General features: G+C 34.6%; 3 protein-coding genes across 3 annotated transcripts; all 3 read left to right on the forward strand.

Annotated features, from left to right (window-relative positions):
• The first annotated feature begins 254 nt into the window (after positions 1-254).
• On the forward strand, positions 255-1,709 carry LOC133284803 (protein ROH1A). Its single transcript, XM_061481907.1, has one exon. The coding sequence runs from the start codon at positions 255-257 to the stop codon at positions 1,437-1,439; it is 1,185 nt and encodes a 394-aa protein (XP_061337891.1). The 3' UTR covers positions 1,440-1,709.
• Positions 1,710-6,200: 4,491 nt separating this feature from the next.
• LOC133284761 (monodehydroascorbate reductase, chloroplastic/mitochondrial) lies at positions 6,201-11,214 on the forward strand. Its single transcript, XM_061481827.1, has 17 exons — positions 6,201-6,337; positions 6,426-6,597; positions 6,688-6,787; positions 6,879-6,956; positions 7,120-7,191; positions 7,503-7,621; positions 7,710-7,794; positions 8,131-8,220; positions 8,732-8,833; positions 8,986-9,075; positions 9,243-9,323; positions 9,602-9,673; positions 9,755-9,849; positions 9,952-10,040; positions 10,147-10,209; positions 10,414-10,454; positions 10,850-11,214. Exons 1-17 carry the CDS (start codon positions 6,325-6,327, stop codon positions 10,979-10,981), a joined length of 1,494 nt encoding a protein of 497 aa, XP_061337811.1. The 5' UTR covers positions 6,201-6,324; the 3' UTR covers positions 10,982-11,214.
• A 7,519-nt stretch (positions 11,215-18,733) lies between these two features.
• LOC133284772 (heavy metal-associated isoprenylated plant protein 39-like) lies at positions 18,734-20,620 on the forward strand. The gene is made up of 3 exons (XM_061481850.1): positions 18,734-18,960; positions 19,380-19,455; positions 19,980-20,620. The coding sequence occupies exons 1-3, from the start codon at positions 18,955-18,957 to the stop codon at positions 20,312-20,314; spliced, it is 417 nt and encodes a 138-aa protein (XP_061337834.1). The 5' UTR covers positions 18,734-18,954; the 3' UTR covers positions 20,315-20,620.
• The last annotated feature ends 324 nt before the right edge of the window (positions 20,621-20,944 follow it).

The raw sequence follows: 20,944 nt of genomic DNA on the forward strand, positions 1-20,944 counted from the left end.
ATAAAAAAAGAAAAAGAAGAGAAACGGTCTGGTCCGAGACAATCCCTGACCTTAAAAATCGCACATATTTAACTTCCAAAACTGACGCTTTATCTTTTACACCAATCCTTTTCTCTTATTGACTGTTTCTTTCTTTCTTTCTTTCCCTTCACCTTTCTATTGTGTTTTTTTTTTTTCTCTTACCCATTCTCTCATAGTATCAGATTTTCTCTGACCCTCAACTCAACCCCTTTGTATAACCGAAAAAACAAAAAATGCCTGCGACAACAGAGAATAATCAAGGTTCTTTTCTGGGTCGAATAAGCATTCGAAGAAACCAAGTGATGTCAATGGACGGTAACCACGATCAAGAGCTAGAAGACCTCGAGCTTTTCCAAAAGCACGTTGGTGACCGATTCACCGATCTCTTATCATCCACGACGGAGGACCCCACCGGCGATGCCCTTCTTTCCATCGCGTGGCTCCGAAAGCTCCTCGACGAGTTCCTCTGCTGCGAAGCCGAATTCAAAGCCGTTCTCATGATGGGTCGCGACCCTTCTCAGATCTCGAAGCCACCCCTCGACAAGCTCCTCCCTGAATTCCTCGACCGCGTCGTGAAATCCCTCGACGTCTGCAATGCCGTCACCCTCGGCCTCGACGCCGTCAAGAATCTCCAGAGGCTCGCCGAGATTGCGGTCTCCGCTTTAGAACAGAGGCCAATCGGCGACGGCCAAGTTCGCCGCGCTAAAAAGGCGTTGAATTCCCTCGTCACGGCGATGATGCACGAAGACGGAAACACGAAAGGAACCGAGAGAAGCAGGTCGTTTGGGAGAAGAGGTGGTGGAAATAACGCCGCCGCGAATAAGGACCGTGGCGCGGGGAGTTACCGATCTCTGTCGTGGACCATGGCGAAAAACTGGTCCGCTGCGAAACAAATCCATGCCATGTCTTCCAATCTCGCTGCGCCACGTGGCGGTGAGTCATCTGGTTTGGCTTTGCCTGTTTATATAATGAGTACTGTGTTGGTGTTTGTTATGTGGTCTCTCGTTGCGGCGATTCCGTGTCAGGAGAGGAACGGGTTGGCGACTCATTTTCAGCTTCCGAGGCAATTGGGCTGGGCCCAGCCCATAATTGGGTTGCAGGAGAAGATTGCGGAGGAGTGGAAGAAGAAAGAGAAGAAAGGCTCTGTGGGATTGTTGGAAGAGATGCAGAGGATGGACAAGCTGGGACAGTCACTCGTTGAGTTTGCTGAATCGTTTCAGTTTCCAGCGGAAACGGAACGGTTGGAAGAGGTTAAGGCACAGGTTGAAGAGTTGGGTGATATTTGCAGGAAGATGGAGGAAGGGTTGGAACCTTTGCAGCAGCAGATTAGAGAGATCTTTCACAGGGTTCTAAGGAGCAGGACTGAGTTTCATCTTGCGTTGGACCAAACTGGGAAATTGCCTGCACCCACTGTGTAAACAAAGTTCAATAACACAACAGCTCCTTCCTTTTTTTTGTTTTGTTTTTGTTTTTTTTAATCCCATTTCAGATTTTGGCTCCTTTTGGGGTTAATTTTATGTTTCTTTTCGAGATACGGAAAGCCTAGTGATCCTAAGAAAGCTTAATTTGTTATTGTCTTCATTAACTAAATTAGGGCTCTCTCTCTCTCCTTTAGCCTGCGATGTACATCATTATAGGTTTTGTTTTATTTGCTTAAGGAGGATGACTGCGCTCACTAATTTGTGGTGACCGGCCAAGTTGTTTAATTTTATATGAACTCTTGTTTCTTGATTTTTTTTTTTGTTTCTTTCCTCAATTTTTTACCAGCTCTTTGTTTGTGCATTCTACAAACTTTCCATTCATTATTGAAGCGATGTGACTTTTATTATTATAAGTGCAAATTATTTTTAAATTTACAATGTGATAAATAAGTATGTATCGTAGCATACATGTCCACAAAAATATTTAGAAGCCACATTTTATAGGAACTTGAGTAATATAATATTGGGTTAGATTATTTTACCTATTTTTTTTTTCTTCTGTCTACTACTTTAAAATATAGATTAGTTATCTTTCTTTTTTCTCTTGACATTCTACTTTAACGTTGGAGAATAATAGGTAAAGATAGGCAAAAAAAGAAGGTAAATAGAATAACTCATTCCTATAATATTTACACATTTTGCACATTCTCATACCTTGTGTAAGTAGTAGGGGTCCGGTTATTCTTTTTTTCTTTCCAAAATAACTGTTTTTCATACGGTTATTATTATTCTTATTATTTTAAAGGTTTGATGTTTGTCATTTTAAATGACATAAGTTATATCATTTTAGGAGAGAGATAAACACAAAGAATGAAAATCATGAGAGAGCAAGTGGGTATTTTTTTTTAATTTAAATTCTAAATAAAAAAATTATTTTGTGTCTATCTCTTCTTAAAATAACATAACTTTATGTCATTTAAAATGACAAACACTTTTCACTTATTTTAATGGCTAGCTTCCAAATAAATTATTGGATAATACCTTAGCTTAATTATATATTATTAAATGGTTCAAATTATGTATATATCTTATATAATTGGTCATTATTCCAGTATTCATATTTATTTCTTATGTCTGGGATTCCGCTGTCAAGCATTTTTTTTATTATTTAAATTTAAAAACTATTAATTAATTACTTACTATACAATTTATATCCACAAATACTTAACAACTTAATTATAATATTGGAAAATATAAGTCTCATATTATAGGATATTTGTTTCTTATATCATAGATCGTCCGATAGTTGCCTGTCATTTTTTTTGTGCCACCACTTTGTGTTTTAATATAAGATATGCACTCTTGCGTAAACAAGCCCTATAATATTATATCCTTTAAAAAAAATTATACCCGAGGTATCATTACCTTACCATAATTTGTCCAACCGTCCTTTTTTATTTTTTTATTGCTTCATAGCATTTTTGTCCCACGATGATATGATCCTAGAGTTTCTGTAGGAATTAATTGAACTGGTAGAATGAGTTACGATAGGTTCTAAATAGGTGTTTTTTTTTTAATTATTGTTTTCCTTGGAACAAAGAAAGTATACTTTTTTATTCATATTCTCATTCAATCCGCTCAAGCCACTTAACTTTTGAGTATAGCCTTTAAGATTAGTTCTTCATTAATTCAACTGATATTTTGGACATTTGTCATTAAAAAAGAGATGAGACTAATCCTCCAATCGAGATTTAGAGTGCAAAGATATCATCTCTAGTTCCAAAAATCATGCCAAAGATCAAATACACCACATGATCCTTGAGATACAATTCACTACTAATTGTGTCCACCCCTCGAGTTTAAATACAGAAAAACATGGGCTAGTTACTTCTCTTGGGTGGTGTTTGGTTTGAGGTATCTGAAAAGATGCCTATGCAAATGAAAGTGACAATATTAAACACCCATGTTTGGTAGCTGGTTTCTTTTTATTTCCCTATCTATTAGATTTGCATAGCTTTCACCATTTTGTAGTAGAAAGCAAGCATTTTTCACTGTTACAAAAGACAAATTACATGTGGTATTTCATACTTAGCAAGGGAAATGAAGGATTGACAAATGACATCAGACCATAATACCCTCGTCACTCCAATTTCTGATTCCTTTATTGTGCAGGCCAACTGTGATGATATCAGTTTGGCACAACTTGTTGAAATAGGTCATGAAACCGAGCAACGCTTTCTCAGCGAAAACATTGACTGCTTATAAACGTTAACAAGTAAGTAAACAGTGTTAAAAAATACCAGATAAGAGTTACAATGGAAGCATAGAAATTCATTCGCAAGTGTGGGTTAAGGTTTACTCACTGAGATTATTCGATTATTAGAGAATTCAAGTGGTTGAGAAGAAAGAGCGCAACAAAGGGTTTGAAGTTCCATCACTTGAAGGAATGCAGCTTCTAATGCTAGTAAATAACAAGCTTTGCTCATACGTAAGAAGTGAAATTACTCAAACCTGTTTGTAATGGAAAGGAACTCAAATTCGATTCTTTACCACCACCTCTAGATCCTTGTTTAATATAGCTATTCTGTACATTGAAATAGAAAAATGATAAATAATATATTCAATGCAATTAACAATCTATTTATCATGGTTAAATCAGTTTTAAAAATAGGGATATTTTTGTAATTGCAACTTATTTTCTCATCTATATTTTATCTCAAACCAAACATAGACTTTATAAAATTTACCTAATTTTCTCGGTAAATTTTTTTCAACCAAACAACTTTTTTTACATTTTCCTATCAAACTCACTTTCCAACCATTTCCACAGTAATTACATTTTCCTAGTATTCAAAAATTTTCTCCTCAGCCAAACACCCCCTTATGTTTTTCTTCTTTTTATTCATATTGTTGTGTTAATTTGTAATCTTATTAGCAGAGAACAATCAACATTTTTTTTAAAAAAAAGTTCTTTACAAAATAGGTAAGTTCTAGCGCAAAATATCGGGTTTCTCAATTCCTAGCTACTCTTGTAAGGATACCAAGTTTCTCAAATTGGATGTTTTATTTATGAGATTTATTATTCTTATGTTTCATAAGATAAAATTTATCTTCTACACACACAAATTCAAGATAGATCATACTTTACTTTTTTTTCTCTTCCCTGAAATTGAACTGAACCTACAAAAATGAGTCTGTAAGAGAAAATACTTATCTCCTACTGCATAAGAAAATTATTACCCTTTATTTATATCAGCAAGGCTAGACGTGCAAGCCATTACCTCATTGTTTCATTATTGTCTTTTGAAAATTCCGTCGTCATATTTAACTCAGAAAATTAAGAATGAAAATTGTTTATCCATGACATGTCTAATGAATGCATCAGCAAAATACGGAAAATCGTAGAGGTTAACATGTAAAGAGAAATCCGCATTACGTGAATTATACGATACTATGAGTTCAATTTCTTGAAAACAAAAAAACAAACATGACCATTATTTTAGGGGTTGGAGAATTCTAACGTTACATGAAAAGAATTTTTTTTTCCTACATGCATAAAAAATATGTGGATTCTACTAAATTTTTTTTTTCTCTTTTCAATGGAACTCATATATTTATTGTGTATGTATATGAGAAGATATTATTCTCATGTAAATGAGAAGTTTTTAATTTTTTTCATATGTCAAATCTTGGGTATGGTATGGGTACTGCTTTTTTGGTTTTTGATTGCGGTGACCATTACTACAAAATTAACCCCGGGACAATGTCACAATACAGAAACTTTTTCAACAATTGTTTTTTTAAAGGAAAATAGATCTATCATATTGTAAGAAATTGGTTGTATCATGCTATTGACACAACCAATGTGAATTCCATCACTTTCTTTTCTTTTCTTTTTATTTTAAAAGTTGTGGGATTCACATTAGTTGTGTCTATAACATGACACAACTAATTTCCTACAACATAATAGATCTATTTTCCTTTTTTAAAGTTTGAACTTTATTCTTCCTTTTGAGAATGAGTTATCTCACCTACAACCTTGGTGGTAGATCAGTAGATATGTATACAAAAGAAAACTTTTGAATCAAAATACGCAAAGTACACTTCAGTAGCAACACTAGCTTTTGGCACAAGTTTTCTCAATTCAAAGTGTTCGACCTTCAGGTATTTAACTGTTTTTTACTCTTAAGTGGTCTATCATCTATCTATGACCATATATGAAAGCAACTTTTTTTTTTTAACCGAACCTAATTAATTCTTTGAAATCATTCGATTTCTCATATTTTCACAAGCTTCAATTTTTGAATCAATTATGAGAGTAATTTTAAGTCGGGACTTAATTATAATTAAAATTCCTTATCTCTCTCTTCAAAGATATATTTAATGGAAATCAAACTCATCCCGTGAAAACAACCTATTTTATCCTTCGAAACTTTACGCTCAACAAATGGTAGAACCTCGTTGAAAAATATCTGATGCTAAAATCAAATTAGATAATTAAAATGAAACTAGATACTTTTAATTGGACCAGTATTATTTCGTGTGAGTAATGTACCCGTTAGGTCACGGCTAAGTGAACTCAAAGTTGGGCTGGGTCTTTCTGTACTGAGTTTTTGGGCCCAAATTATAGGTGAACGGAAATATTATAGTTTGCGACGACGACGTATTGCTCTTTGTTGGGAAAACGAAGGACACCTCTAATGGAGAAAATGCAATATATGTCTAGACGTTCTTGAATAGCATTTCTAAAGTTGAGCTAGTGTTGAATCTGGATTTGAGACGTGATGCCCCTTCGACCTCTTCTAGAGCCACCCTAACACTTCCAATTCAATAATTAAATAATTATTATAATAAAATATTACCTATAAACGCATCCACGGTCATGTCGTCTTCAGGTTCGTTTCAGCATCTAGACTACTCTTAGTATTTGATTGCTGTGTCATTTTCCGTAACCGATTTCTGTTTTGGGATTGTGCGTAACAGTTCGCAGACTCACAATGGCAGCGATATCGAACTCCTTGTCACTGAAGCAGGGTCTTTTTCTTGGGTGTCCTCGAACAACATCTCTGACTCTGACTCTGACTCGAGCTCGTCCTTCTTCCACTTCCCTCCAATTCCGAAGATGTTACGCCGCTTTCGCCAATGAGAATCGCGAGTGAGTAACGTTTCAATTTTTCTCTTTCTCTCAGTTTTAGTTAGTTATTCGACTTTGAGTTTTGGTTTTCTCTTTTTCGCTTCTTGATAGGTATGTGATTGTTGGCGGTGGAAATGCCGCGGGATATGCTGCTCGCACTTTCGTCGAGCACGGCATGGCTAATGGCCGCCTTTGTATTGTGACCAAAGAGGTTCCGATTTCTATGTCTGTAGCTGGAATACAAAACAAAATCGATTTCTCTTTTTAATTATGATTTTCAACTGAATTCAAAAATGTTACAGGCATATGCACCTTACGAGCGTCCCGCACTGACAAAAGCCTATTTGTTCCCGCCGGATAAGAAACCAGCGCGCCTTCCTGTAAGAATTTACTCCTTTTTCTGTTGTTTCTCAGTTACTCAACCATATCAACTCAATCAATTATGTTGCTATCATTATCGTTCTGTATTATCCCTTGGCTTTATATAGCTCATAGCTGCATCTTTTCTTGTCTGTAATAATACTTGTTATATGCACTCTTTAGGGGTTTCACACTTGTGTTGGATCCGGTGGAGAAAGGCAAACTCCGGAGTGGTATAAAGAGAATGGGATAGAGGTACTCTCTTTAATGCCCTTGGAGTCATTTTTGTGACACATTGATTTGTGAAGTGATTAAAAAAAAAAAAGAAGTGGAATATTTGTCATGATTAATATCACTGTTAAGTGTGCAAGTGATATACAATGGACATAGGGTTGCTCGAAATTGTATGACAAAAAACTCATTCTTATCTAGTGTGAAATGGTAGCACCGCCGAAAGAGTCTTAATTTAATGTAACTTTGTAAGGCGGAAAACGATCTCGTACTTCTTTGTTGTCATCCATTAATATCGAGATGATAAATTTAATGCTGTTGCTTTTCCTGTCCAGATGTTGTATGAAGATCCAGTAAAAAATATTGATATTGAAAGTCAAACTTTGACAACAATTTCTGGAAAGCTTCTTAAGTATGGATCGCTTATTATTGCTACAGGATGTACGGCCTCGAGGTATCAGTCTATTTGCTTTAGTTCACCTTCTGTTGTTCTCATAAAAATTGGTGCAGGAAATCTGATTAATCAACTTCTTTGATATTAGGTTTCCAGAAAAAATTGGGGGAAACCTACCTGGTGTTCACTATATCCGGGATGTTGCGGATGCTGATGCACTGATTTTATCATTGGTAATCTCTTATACACTCTAACGTGACTTGTTGTTCCAATGATTTGATTGAATTTTACATTAAGGTGGGAAATCTCTTACAGTCCTTACAATCATTTCATATAGCCATTCAGACTATACTTCTTCTGTATTTTTAATCTACAATGTTTTGCCTTAGCATATACTATTATGTCGTATATCCTTTCATGCAAATTGAGAAAGTTGCAAATTCTGTATATTTCCTTCTAATGTTACTTTAAAGAAGCATATTGTTTTATATGCTTACAGAAAGAAAAAAAATATTTGGACATACATTTTGTTCCTCATTATGATTTTTTCTTTGGTTTTTAATTTTCAGGAAAAAGCAAAAAAGGTTGTAGTTGTTGGAGGTGGTTATATAGGAATGGAGGTTGCTGCTGCAGCTGTTGGTTGGAAACTTGATACAACAGTATGTGTTTTTCCTACATCCATATCTCAATAACTGATTTTCCGGGTCAAAATGCAAACTTCCTGGCCTGACCTCCATTATTACCAGATGATGTGTTCAGTTTTTCCAAAAGAAGTTCTTCAATTTGGTCCTCTGCATAAAGCTTAGAAATGTCTTGCATTAAGTACATTTTGTCATATATGCTGAATACTGAAATAATAAGTATGTGGCATCAAGTCTTCCTAGTCACTATTTTGTTGAATTGCCTACACTGAATCAGGACATGGCATAACAAAATGACTTGCCTTACTGTTTATGCTTGTTCACATTGCTCTACCAAGGACCCTGATTATTATCGTGCTTTCAGCATCATTTCCTCTTGTTTAATGGTTGAAATCTGGATAAGCATGTGACTTTGAGAATCCAATATAAGTTATTATTAAACTTATATCTGTACCTTAAACCTGGTTGGTCAGTTTGCGAAGTTTTTGACCTACTGACTCAAAAATATTGGTATTCCCGTGAAAAATAGATCATATTTCCAGAAGATCACCTCTTGCAAAGATTGTTCACTCCTTCTTTAGCCCGGAGATATGAAGAACTATACCAGAATACTGGAGTCAAAATCTTGAAGGTATTTTGTCCTTCCCCTTTTTTCTTTCTTTTTTCCCATTATTGTAACTAGTAAGTAGTTACTAAAGGGTATTTTTGATATTTTGTCCAACCATCCTACTCCATAACTTTTTCCCTTTTTCTCTATTTCTGTTAAAATCTTATATTCACCAGGGTGCCTCCATAAAAAATTTAGAAGCTGGTTCTAACGGACAAGTAGCTGCTGTGAAACTTGGAGATGGGTCTATTGTAGAAGCTGATACGGTAATTATATTTTTTATATTCATTAGTATCTGCCTGTAACTTTTTTCTTGTTAAAAATGTACTTCAGTAATACATAAATTATTCGATAAAGCATGGAGGTATTATGTCTCCATTAGACACGAAGGAAAATGACAATGAATTGATTACTTTTTCCCGCTGGTTTTCAGGTAATCATAGGCATTGGAGCAAAACCTGCTGTTAGTCCCTTTGAGGGGGTGGGTCTGAATACCGATGTTGGTGGTATACAGGTTAGGCCAGTGGATAACAACATATTTTGAACAAAATTCAAGATTAGAAATTGCATTTGAGTTTTTAAAAAATAAGTTACGGTTAAGAGTCTTTTGTTATGATGCTCCCCCCCTCCTTTTTGTCTCTTCCTTTTTGTGCAGCATAGTTTTCGAACATGTTAATCATCAACTTTTGGAGACTATGTTAGAGCTACCCACATTTGCAGATGAAATTTCGAGGGAGCCCAAAATTATATGTTGAAGGACTTGTCTGAATCTATTGGTATCATGTATTTCAGGTTGATGGTCAGTTCCGGACAAGCATTCCTGGAATCTTTGCAGTTGGTGATGCTGCAGCTTTTCCTTTAAAGGTACATGATTCACTTGCTTTTGAGTTGAGTTTTCATAATTCATTCTTGATCTGACATTTGTGCTTTCGGGAAACTGGACAGATCTATAACCGTATTGCTAGGGTGGAACATGTAGATCATGCTCGTCGCTCTGCACAGCACTGTGTGAAAGCATTACTCAGTGCACAAACTCACACGTATATTGGATCATATGTTCCTGCAATATAACTTCCTGGAAATCATTTTTGTTTTTTTGTTGGTACCTGCTGATTTAGCTGAATTTCCTTGATGATTTTCAGGTATGATTATCTTCCATACTTCTACTCAAGGATTTTTGAATATGAAGGGAGCCCTAGAAAAGTATGGTGGCAGTTCTTCGGAGACAATGGTGAAGATTAGTTGATTTAGTTCCAAATAAATATCACTGCCTCGCCTTTTTTTTAATTGAATTTTATCTCCTGTTGCTCTCTCACTGTAAATTCTTCTTTGGACAGTTGGAGAAACAATTGAAGTTGGAAATTTTGATCCTAAAATAGCTACTTTCTGGATTGAATCTGGTAATGAGGTCCCCCCCCCCCCAAAACAAAAAAATAAAAAACTGTGCCTCCCTCCCTCTCTCTCTATACATGTTTGGATTATCTCTGAGCGTGTGGGGGGATACTTGCATGCATGCATTCATGTGTATTTGTGATTGCATGCATATGCTTGTTTGATCTTTGATTTGCCGTTTACTAAGAACGTGATTACTTGATGCCGGACAGGTAAGCTGAAAGGAGTTCTCCTTGAAAGTGGGAGCCCTGAGGTACTTGGCGCTTTATTTTCCAACATTTAACATTGTAGTAGATATTAGAATTCGATATGCACATATGAAGTTGTTTGCCATAACGAAGTAAGTGCCTTGTTCATGGAAAATTGGCAAAGTTTCTTTAGTTTTTATTGGTATATACTAATGCATTAAGATCTTAGTCAGTGTGTCAGCACTCAGCAGTTATTATTGTTAACTTGGCTCTATTAAGTCCTAGACTCCTAATTCTATAGAAACACACTTTATATTCAGAATTAGTCCTGTACTCATTTTATATATTTATGTTCAAAATCCCTGTTAAATGAATCCGACTTTTTTTTTTCCGCACTCGCTTAGTTCGCCAAAACTGGAAATCTAATGCTGAGTTTCTTATTTATTTATTTTTTCCGTAGGAATTTCAGCTCCTGCCTAAACTTGCCAGAAGTCAGCCTCTGATTGATAAAGCCAAACTTCAAAATGCAACTTCAGTGGAGGAGGCCCTAGACATGGCTCGGGGATCCTTGCAAGTTGAAGCCGCTGTCTAATATAGATCTTGGTAACATCATCCTGTAATTCATCTTCTTTTACGGCTAGATTACCAGTGATTATCTGTCATCATCCGAGTAGGGATTGCCCCTTATAGAGAGAATAATTTTTATGGTATTTTCATATTGGTCACGTGGCATTATGAATAGTTTTCAAGTGGAATGTCTCATTTGGATTTGATCTAGCGCCATATGGCGTCTACGAAATTTCTTAATAATATAACCTTTGTCTTGTTGCATTTGTTGTTGATGTGATTTATGTTCTTAACTTGCTACTGACCAGGGTTCTTAACTTCGGTTGAAGGGCATCTTATAGGAAATTAAGTTTATTGAAAGATATAATCTCATTTAAATTTCAAATCCTTGTAAAATGATTCTGTGGCCCACTGTAAATTTGTGAATTGGCATGGATATCAATAGTATAGTGTCTAAGAGAAGTAGTATCACTGTCACACTGATTCGTTTGTTGAGTGTAGTTGGCCAGTACATAACCGCTGCGATATATATATATATATATATATATATATATATATATATATATATCCAATTCTTTTTCTATGAATTTGGGTTTATGTGTCTATAGATCCTATTCATGGATTATTGCAAAAGCTCTATTTGCCTCAATCAGTTTATAAGTCTTTCTTTTTGTGTATGGCATTCATTAATTCGGAACTTAGTTTAAAAATTATATTAGACATAGAGGATAATCAATCTAAAATGTCACGAAATTTCTTACCCTTCGTGGATGCCCTCAGCACTGAGGAACGTGTACTACGGTGTATGTTTGCCTCGGATCATAGAATTAAGACAAAAAAAGGAAACATTATTTCAGTAGCAATGGCTTAGGAATGGAAGAACTCCGTTCACACTAGTTTACTTAATACCAAGGTTGTCAATGCAAACTCAGAAGGGTGAACCAAAATCGTAAATCGCAGAATCGTAACACGGATCGTAGAATCGTAACACGAGATACAAATTATATTTATATGCATATAAAGTAATATAATAAGCAAATTTAATTCAACCAACCAGCAAAATAATGTCATACAATAGTCATAATCACATAATGTCTCAAACATATAAAGTCATAGCACAAAAGATCAAAATCCAAAACAAAATATCAAATATGTTTTTCTTAAAATCCATATTCAGAGTTATGTTAGTTATATTTAATTTTTTTACTTAAAATTTAATATCAAATATGTTTTCTTTTAATATCACTATTGATTTTTAAATAAAAAATGAGTTATTAATATACATACATAATGTTAAATTTAACTTTCATGTATTATAAGTGTAAAATATTTTACATTCACATTACAAATTTCATATAATTATCAATACAATTAAATAAAGTAATAAAACATGATTCTTTTTTTTTTTTTTGGAAATACAATGAAAACTAAAGCAACATAAAAAAAAGCCCTATACTGGGCACAATCTTGGGAGACTAACTCCCCTCAAGTCATTACGAAGCAATTCCAAACAAGCCGTTGGAGGGACATCCAGCACAATCAGTTGTCCATCCTGATGAGGTGCATGAGTAGCAAGCCAATCAGCAACAAAATTGCCTTCTCTATAAGTATGACTAAGCTGAATAATCCAGTCTCTTTGAAGCATGCTACGAGCTCGGATGATTAAAGCAGAAAGAGGATGACTTACGTCACACCCTTTTCTTATAAATTCCAAAGCCACCTTGGAGTCACCCTCCACAAAAACTCTCCTAAATCCCTTATGCCAAGCCAGATCCATACCTGTCAAGAACTCCCAAATTTCCGCTGAAGTAGAAGTACCACTCCCAAGAAATTTTGTAAAACCAGTTAACCAGTTCCCAGCAGCATCCCTTATGACTCCACCATATGCAGTCCTTTGCCCACTGTCTATACTGGAACCATCCACATTAAGTTTAACATAACCCTCAGAGGGAAAATTCCAGTGAATAAGACGTTCCTCTCTTCTAAGCTCCTGATGACCAATCTTAATAAGGGTTTCATTAGCCAATTGAATATTACCACAAGTATAGGTAATGCGCCTAATGAGACCATACTTCGAGGTGATAGTTTGATCAAAGATCGCCTTATTTCTTTCCCCCCACAAACACCAAGCTATCACCCCAAAATACAAAGGCCAAGTTCGATCAGTTTGAAACGGACCTTTTAATCCTAGATTTGTCTGAATCCATAGGTGAAGATCCATGGAGATAAAAATTATAAACGAAACGACAAACAGAGGCACACAAAAAAATGAAACAGAGGCAAAAAAATAAAAAGAAACAAAACAAAGCAGAGAAGAGATTGGGGTGGTGGTGGAGCATCATTTGCATGCTTGTGATGCTGAGAATCTTTGTTGGAGGAGACCATCAGGTTCAAGCGCTTCATGGACTCCTCCAAATCAGCCACCTCCCATGACTTCGGGGCTCCCAAATACTCCACAAAGCCCTCCGTGGAGAAATTGGAAAAGAAGAAAGCGGAGAAGCGGAAGGACGACCACGAAGCACGTAGGAGAAGACGGTGTAGCAGGAGTCGCGCGACGGAGCAAGGAGGTGGCGGCTGAAACAAGGTATTAGGGTATTTTGTGTTAAAAAACCCATTTATACGATGGGTTTCAGGTCAAATTTTCGGGTCCATGGGTTTTTCTCCATTTCTTTGAAATCGTTAAACTCGTAAGAGTTTGCCAAAAAACACAGCGCTTCTACCATTTGAGTGCCAAAAGCGAGTTTGCAGTTAAACGGGAACGGTGAGGGTGACCAGAAGCGTAAACTCGTTAGAGTTTGCGAGTTTACTCGAAAGTTTGACAACCATGCTTAATACCATTGAATTTTTATTTATTTTTTACTCAGTGTATATTCTTATATTATTCTGTTGTGTATCAAATTAATGGTTTAAATTAGTGCAAATCCAATCACCTCAATTGGCAATTTAAGATGAGAAAGACTTGTCCATTTGTAACAAATTATTCGTTATCGACATCTTTTTTATGTAATGAGTCCATCCTTCCTTCCTTCTTCTTCTTTTGGTGTGGACCATCCTTCCTTCTTTATTTATACTTATATTAAAAAAGTAAAAATATTTAAAATGGCTACCATAATGAGGTCCTATCGATTAATATTATACAAAAGAAATTTATTATAGACATTAATATAATTAGATCCGCTCTTTAGGACTTGTTTGATAGTGGGATTTCTTGTAAATACCTGGGAAAGTAACCTTGGGCAAATAAGAATGTCACGTTTGCTAGCTTAATATGGAAAATTTTCCCGGATATCTTTTATTGCTGGATTTCGTTCTGTTGTGTAAAAATGAGTATGTAAAGCAGCACAAAAATGCCAAAGAATTGTTGGTATTGTTCGTTTACTGGGAAGTGGAAATTAACTGGGAATTTGTGGACCAAATTAACCTCGTGATTAGAAACTTTGTTCTGCCACTGTGATTAGAAACTTTGTTCTGCTGAATACGCACCCAGATCTGTGAAGAAACTTTGAGCTAAAATGACATTCACTTCTCAGCTTGTGTAGGAGGCTTGTGGGTGGTCGAAGATGGTCTAGGTGGTCTATTACCTTGTGATTTTGTAGCAAAAAAGAAAAAGTATGTGCTCAAATGTTTTTCAGAGCAAATGAAGAAACTCCCTCATCTTAAAGACATAATATGAGAATTGATTTGAGAGTGAGAGAGATTTGAGGAAAAATAGACGTTGAAGGCCAAGCTGACTTCAAAATCGAGGGTATCATTGTAAGTTTGGTCTACACTACGAGCAATCTTATACAAGCAATCAAACATGGACTCAAGCAAATTGACCCAATATTGCTAGTAAAATTTTGGTCTACCAAACAATTTCTTGGTAACATTTCCTGGAAAGTTAATTTTCCATCATATTCCAATAATTCATGATTCCCGGATAAAAAACAAATTATCCTCTACCAAATGCTCCCTTATAAAAAAAACTTGGGATTTGTGATCTCAACTAACATGGCTCAAGCTCATGGGATCTTGCATCTGCCTCTCTTTACTTTCTAAAGGGCTTGCACGCAAATAAGATAGAATGCAATAGAAACAAAAATAAGAGAAACATGTTATCTACTTTTAATGGTCAAAGTGCTTTGACCATTTTATTGTGCATTATAGAATTCCAAATGAATAAAATCTCCTAAATAGGATTCAAACTTATGACCAGTCTCAGTTAACACTCGACTGCTCTATTACCGTTGAGCTATCGAGGAACAACAAGAAATTCAATCTCTTAGGCTTTGTTTAGGAGTTGGTTTTAGGAGGGGAAGGAAAGAGAATGGAGGGTTTTAGAAAGCCCTTCCCTTGTTTGTGAGTTTAAAAAAAGGAGGGGAAGAGTTTGAAGAATTTTACTAAACCCTCCAAAACCTTCATTCTTCTTAAAATTAAAGTTCCCCCAATTTGGAGGGTTTGAGGGGAAAACTGTTAAAAATTATTTTTTTACCCTTAGCATTAAAATGTTAAAACTACATAATTGTGAATCATTTTTAAATGCGATATTATTAGAAAAGTCTCAAATACCGACAGAATTTATTGACGAAAAATATTTCATAAAAGTTAGTGATGAAATTTTTGATGAAAATCATATACGTCAAAAAATTTTCGTCAAAACTAAAGACAAAATTAGAGACGGAACCAGATTTTGCCCCAATCACTAACATAAATTTTGTACGAAAAAAAAATCCAGTCAAAATTATTGATAGAATCTAAATTCTGTCGAAACTTTTAACGAAAATATTTTCGTCCAAAATTTTGATGAAACACATTTCCATCAAAAAGTTTTGACGTAAAACAATTACGTCAAAATTTTTTACGGAAAATATTTCCATCGAAATTTTGCGAAAAATATTTCCATCAAAATTTGTGACAAAAGTTATTTATGTAAAAAAATTTGATGAATTTTTTTTTTTGTTAAAATTCTTTACGCAATCTAAAGTTTTCCAAAATATTTCACAAAAAAAGATATCCATCGAAATTTTTGACGAAAAATATTTCCATCAAAATTTTTAACGAAACACATTTCTATCGAAAATTGTTGACGAAAAAAATGTCATCAAAATTCTTAACACAATTTAAATTTGACCGAAAGTTTTCGACGGAAATATTTTCGTAAAAATTTTTGGCAAAAAAAATTTTTAAAAAATTTTTGTCGAAATTTTTAACGAAATATATTTCCCACGAAAATTTTCGACGAAAAATATTTTCGTCAAATTTTTTGATAAAAAATATTTCAATCAAAATTTTCAACGGAACACATTTCTGTCAAAAAATTTCAACAAAAAATTATTTCGTAAAAATTTTTGACGGAAAATATTTTGACGAAAAAAATATTCTGTCAAAATTCTTTACAAAATCTAAATTTCGTTGAAATTTTGAATGAAACATTTCCCTCAAAATTTCTAACAAAACAATTTCTGTCAAAATTTTCATCAGAACACATTTCCATCGAAATTTTGAACGAAAAATGTTCCGTCAAAATGTTTGAAAGAATTCTTTTATGTTTAAAGCATCTGATGGAGGAAATCATTTTCAACAAAACTTTTGATTATTTTTGTAAAAATTTTCATCGGTTGAAAAATTCCGTCGCTTTTCGACGAAAAGTATTCCGACGATTCATCATTTGCAACGTAGAAATTTCATCAAAAATATAATCTTTTTTGGTGTTGTGAAAAGTACATAAATAATTTTTTTAGAAATTTTAAATTTAATTTAATTTAATTTGTAAAGTATAATAATTATATTAATTCTAAAAAAAGGGTAAAATGGTAAAAATATCTCATTGACCCTCCATTATCCTCCCATCCCTTTTTTTTTACTCCCAAACAAGGGAAGGAGAAACCCTCCAATTTCCTCCTCTTCCTTCCCCTCCCTCCCCCTTGGATCCCCTTCTTTTCCTTCCCCTCCAAACTCCCAAACAAAGCCTTAGAGTTCAATTGCCATGATCCTCTACATTCTAGATCTTCCCGTTCCTCTATCTAGCTTATATTTTTCATGTAATATTCAGATCGAATGGCTTTATAAAATTACATCGCTACTTCCACATAATACAAGTAACATAGGAGACATTTGTTAGAGATGACATTTTTTTGTTATTTTGATTTCCTTTCACACACCAAATGAATTGATATTTTTTTATTGGATTTTTATTCAAGGGCATTGATGGAAACTTTTGTACGACAGGCGCACCATATAATATTAAAATTAATTTTTTTTCTCTCTCCAGAGTTTGTATATCAGTCGATGTGTAATCATCCCAATGCATCTACTGTGAGAGTATTTTGGAAAATTTCCAGTATTGATGTGGCTCGAACCTACAACTTCGGTATTGATGGGGCTCGAACCTACAACTTCTTCCGCCTTGACAAGACCGTGCTTTGACCAATTGCAGTTGAAAGAAACATCATAAAAACTTCCCAGTAATTTACAATGTACCATTTTTTTCCATTCCATTGCGCGTTTCCACCATACACTAATACGCATACCCCTTTCTTATCATCAATGACTAGTGAGACACATGATATCTTTTTAGTTTTAGTCTTAGCTAATAACTAAAAATCATTGTCATAAATTTAACTTCATTACAAGTTATAACGGAGCTGACCTTGTGTTGCAAAATATCGAAAATAGTTTTACTTAAAAAAAAAAAAAATAGTTCGAAAGTTTGAAGCTCCGTCAAGGTATTCTTATCCCCCAAACTGGTGAACAAGGGAGAATTGTTCTGAAAATGCCAATCTGGGAGGTCTTATAAAAAAACTAAATGTCATAAAAACTTACCAACAAGAGTTGGCTCAATTGATCGAACAGCCCAGGGAAGAACAAGTATTATGGGTTCCGGGGTACCGTAATTATTTTTTCTTGATTACTATTGAGAAATATAGTCTCACATTGGACACTCCCAACCTTTGAGCTAGCTTTTGGGTAGTGTATTTCAAGGTTTTTTTAACATGGTATCAGAGCGTTCGAAATCTCACTGCCTCCCACTTTCTTTGTAGTGGAATTTCCACATGTAGGTGAGCTTGTATGTTGTCCACCCTTCTTGTGTGAGGAGGTGTGTTAAGAAATATAGTTTCACATTGATTGTATGGACAACTAATGTGAGATTTATAAGGCCTTGAATACTCTCACCCTATGAACTAGCTTTTGAACGGTAACGTCAAGGTTCTTAACAATTACTATGCATAATACTTTAAACAAGTCCTCTCAAATAGATGAAAGTTTTATATTGTACACGTCAGTATGTATTTAGCACCCCTGTACAAAATTATTTAGTTCCACCCTCGGATCAGCTTCCACAAAAACGTCGTAGTCGAATCTTGTTAGTAAATCCTTCATTAGTAAGTTACTTATAAATATCATTATAAATTTTCATCAAGCCTTCTTGACCTTAAAATAGAACCTTTTTTCCCCAATTTTTCTTCTTCTTTTTTTTAAAAAAAGCCTAGACTATTAGTTCTTTTACATCAAGGAAATAAAAGCCTTCATAAATCATAATAAAGAAACAGAGGTTAAAGTCTTTTTTTTTTTTTTTAACATGAGTGGTTTTTTTTTTTTTTTTAAATTCTCCTAAGAATTATAGAATACGATACAAATTCACTTGTTAATTAATTCTTCAGGGGGAAAATAGTGCGTGGTGCATGATGCATAGTCACAGTACTAAAGACGATTGACTTTTCAGTAGTTGATTGGTTCCTTGTTACACACGCTCTCTTTAAAACAAGTAATTAACTAAGAAGCCATTTGTTTGACTTGTTTTGGAGTTTTATAAACATCGTTGTTAGCAACTTAATTAGTTCGTCCTCCACACCTTGTCCCAAGGCGAAGTTGCATTCCATCTTTCTCTTTTCTTTCTATTATACCTTAATCCTCCTTCCTCTTCATCTTCTTCTTCACACTCTTCCTCTCTCTCTCTCTTTCCTAAAATCAAATTTCAACAGTCTTAATAGATCGTCAAAACTTGGGACCCAAGTGAAAATGAAGGTGAGTTTTCCTCCCCTTGATGACAGGTCAATTTTTTATGCAAGAGTTCACCATGGTGATGTTCTGTTTTTCCCTTTTTTTATATGTTTTTTCCTTTCATGAATTTATGACTCTCTCTGCCCTTTATTTTCTTACTTGTTTCATGATATTTAATTAAACTATATGCCTTTGGACTCTTAAGTTAAAATATAATTTGACACCACTTATTCTCCCTGCTCATCCTTTTTTTCAAAATGAACTAAACACATCACCAAGCGAAGCACGGTTTAATAGAAGTTTACATCTTTATTGCTGATTGTTATTTCCAGATTGCTTCTACCTTTTCTCTGTGTCCTGCTTTGTTGGGTGGGTCTTCCTTCCCTTATTAAAGTCTATATGATATAATTTAATGTCTTGTGGTCCTTTTTGTTTTATTGTAGAAAGTGGTGGTGAAGTTGGATTTGCACGATGACAAAGCAAAGCAGAAGGCCATGAAAACGGTTTCTAGCCTTTCAGGTATTAATTAGAGTCCTAGTCTGTAGTCTGGCTGGTAAAACCTTAATTTGATTAATTTAGTAATTTAGTCAGTCATTTTGATTTCCTTTAATTTTGTAACTACTAATAAGTATTGCAACTAAAGAAAGCATTCAATTTGATAAAGGAAAAAAAATGATTTATGGAATGAGTACTCTGCCCATTAATTTGTATGAGACTGGCTTTTAAATGATCACATTTGATAATATTGAACACTTGGTCAGAGCCTCTGTTTTGTTGTTGGCTAAATGTTTTGATAATATTACTAAAGAACTAATAAGTAAATGTCACATTAATAGTTTGATATATCATGTGTACATGGGAACTATACAATTATATTAAGACACAAGAATGGACGTTTTATTTTGTTGCTACTCATAATGTACTTTAGTTATTAAATGGACGGCTTGCAGATATTCATTTATTTATTTAAATATTTGGTCATCTGCACCTATTTAACTATATGCAAGAAGCATAATTTGTACGTCAAATTTAAAAAAATGCAGGCATTGATTCCATCGCCATGGACATGAAGGATAAGAAGATGACTATAGTGGGTGATGTAGACCCCGTCGATGTGGTGAGCAAATTGAGAAAAACTTGGCGCACAGAAATTTTATCAGTTGGGCCGGCAAAAGAGCCAGAGAAGAAGAAAGATGAAGGAAAGAAAGACGAGGGTAAAAAAGATGATAATAAGAAAAAAGATGATGATAAGAAGAAAGACCAAAATGAACAAATTGCCGAACTTGTTAAGCTCTATAGAGGATACAATCCCCACATGACTACATACTATTATGCTCAGAGTGCAGAAGAGAACCCAAATGCTTGTGCAATATGTTGAGACTGATGCTTGAGAAGAAGACAATTGGTGTTTATTGGTGGATTCTATAGCACAAGAGATGAACCAAAGTGGGCTATGCTTCCGTGTAAAGTATAAATTGAGGGTATTAAAATAAGCTCTAAAGGTTTTTGAATGAATAAATTTATGTGTGAAGTGTGGATATCTCTAGGACATGGTCATTGTGGTATGCGTTACTGTTACATGTTTCCCATTTAAAATTTTGGTTATACTTGTCAACTTGATGACTTACTTTATTATGTATAGTATATATAGACCTCTGAATGAGTCTAATATTTTGAAGCGTCTTTCTTGGGATAAGATTGAATTGTTGCAGATGGGTTTATATCATCATGAAACAAGACGTGATGACGATGTTATCATGTTAACGATTAAAATTTGTTCACAAAAACCAAAGCTGAAAGTGACCTTTAAAAACCAGTGGCTTAGTAATATCCCAGATGTAGCATGCAGTTGGAAACATGTCTCTTTCAATAAGAAATTTTGTGGTAGGGTTGCTTCAACAACCGAAGGTTAACTTGGAATATTAAGTATAGAATGTAAGCTAATTCTGTCGTAGTTTCTTAGTGGGAAATAAACCGAGCTTCATAGGTCTTTGAAGGTTAGTGAGTA

This window comes from Gastrolobium bilobum, unplaced genomic scaffold (assembly GCF_033153095.1).
Source record: "Gastrolobium bilobum isolate Gb01-03AN ecotype WA unplaced genomic scaffold, APGP_CSIRO_Gbil_v1 utg27505, whole genome shotgun sequence".
Lineage (NCBI taxonomy): Eukaryota > Viridiplantae > Streptophyta > Magnoliopsida > Fabales > Fabaceae > Gastrolobium > Gastrolobium bilobum.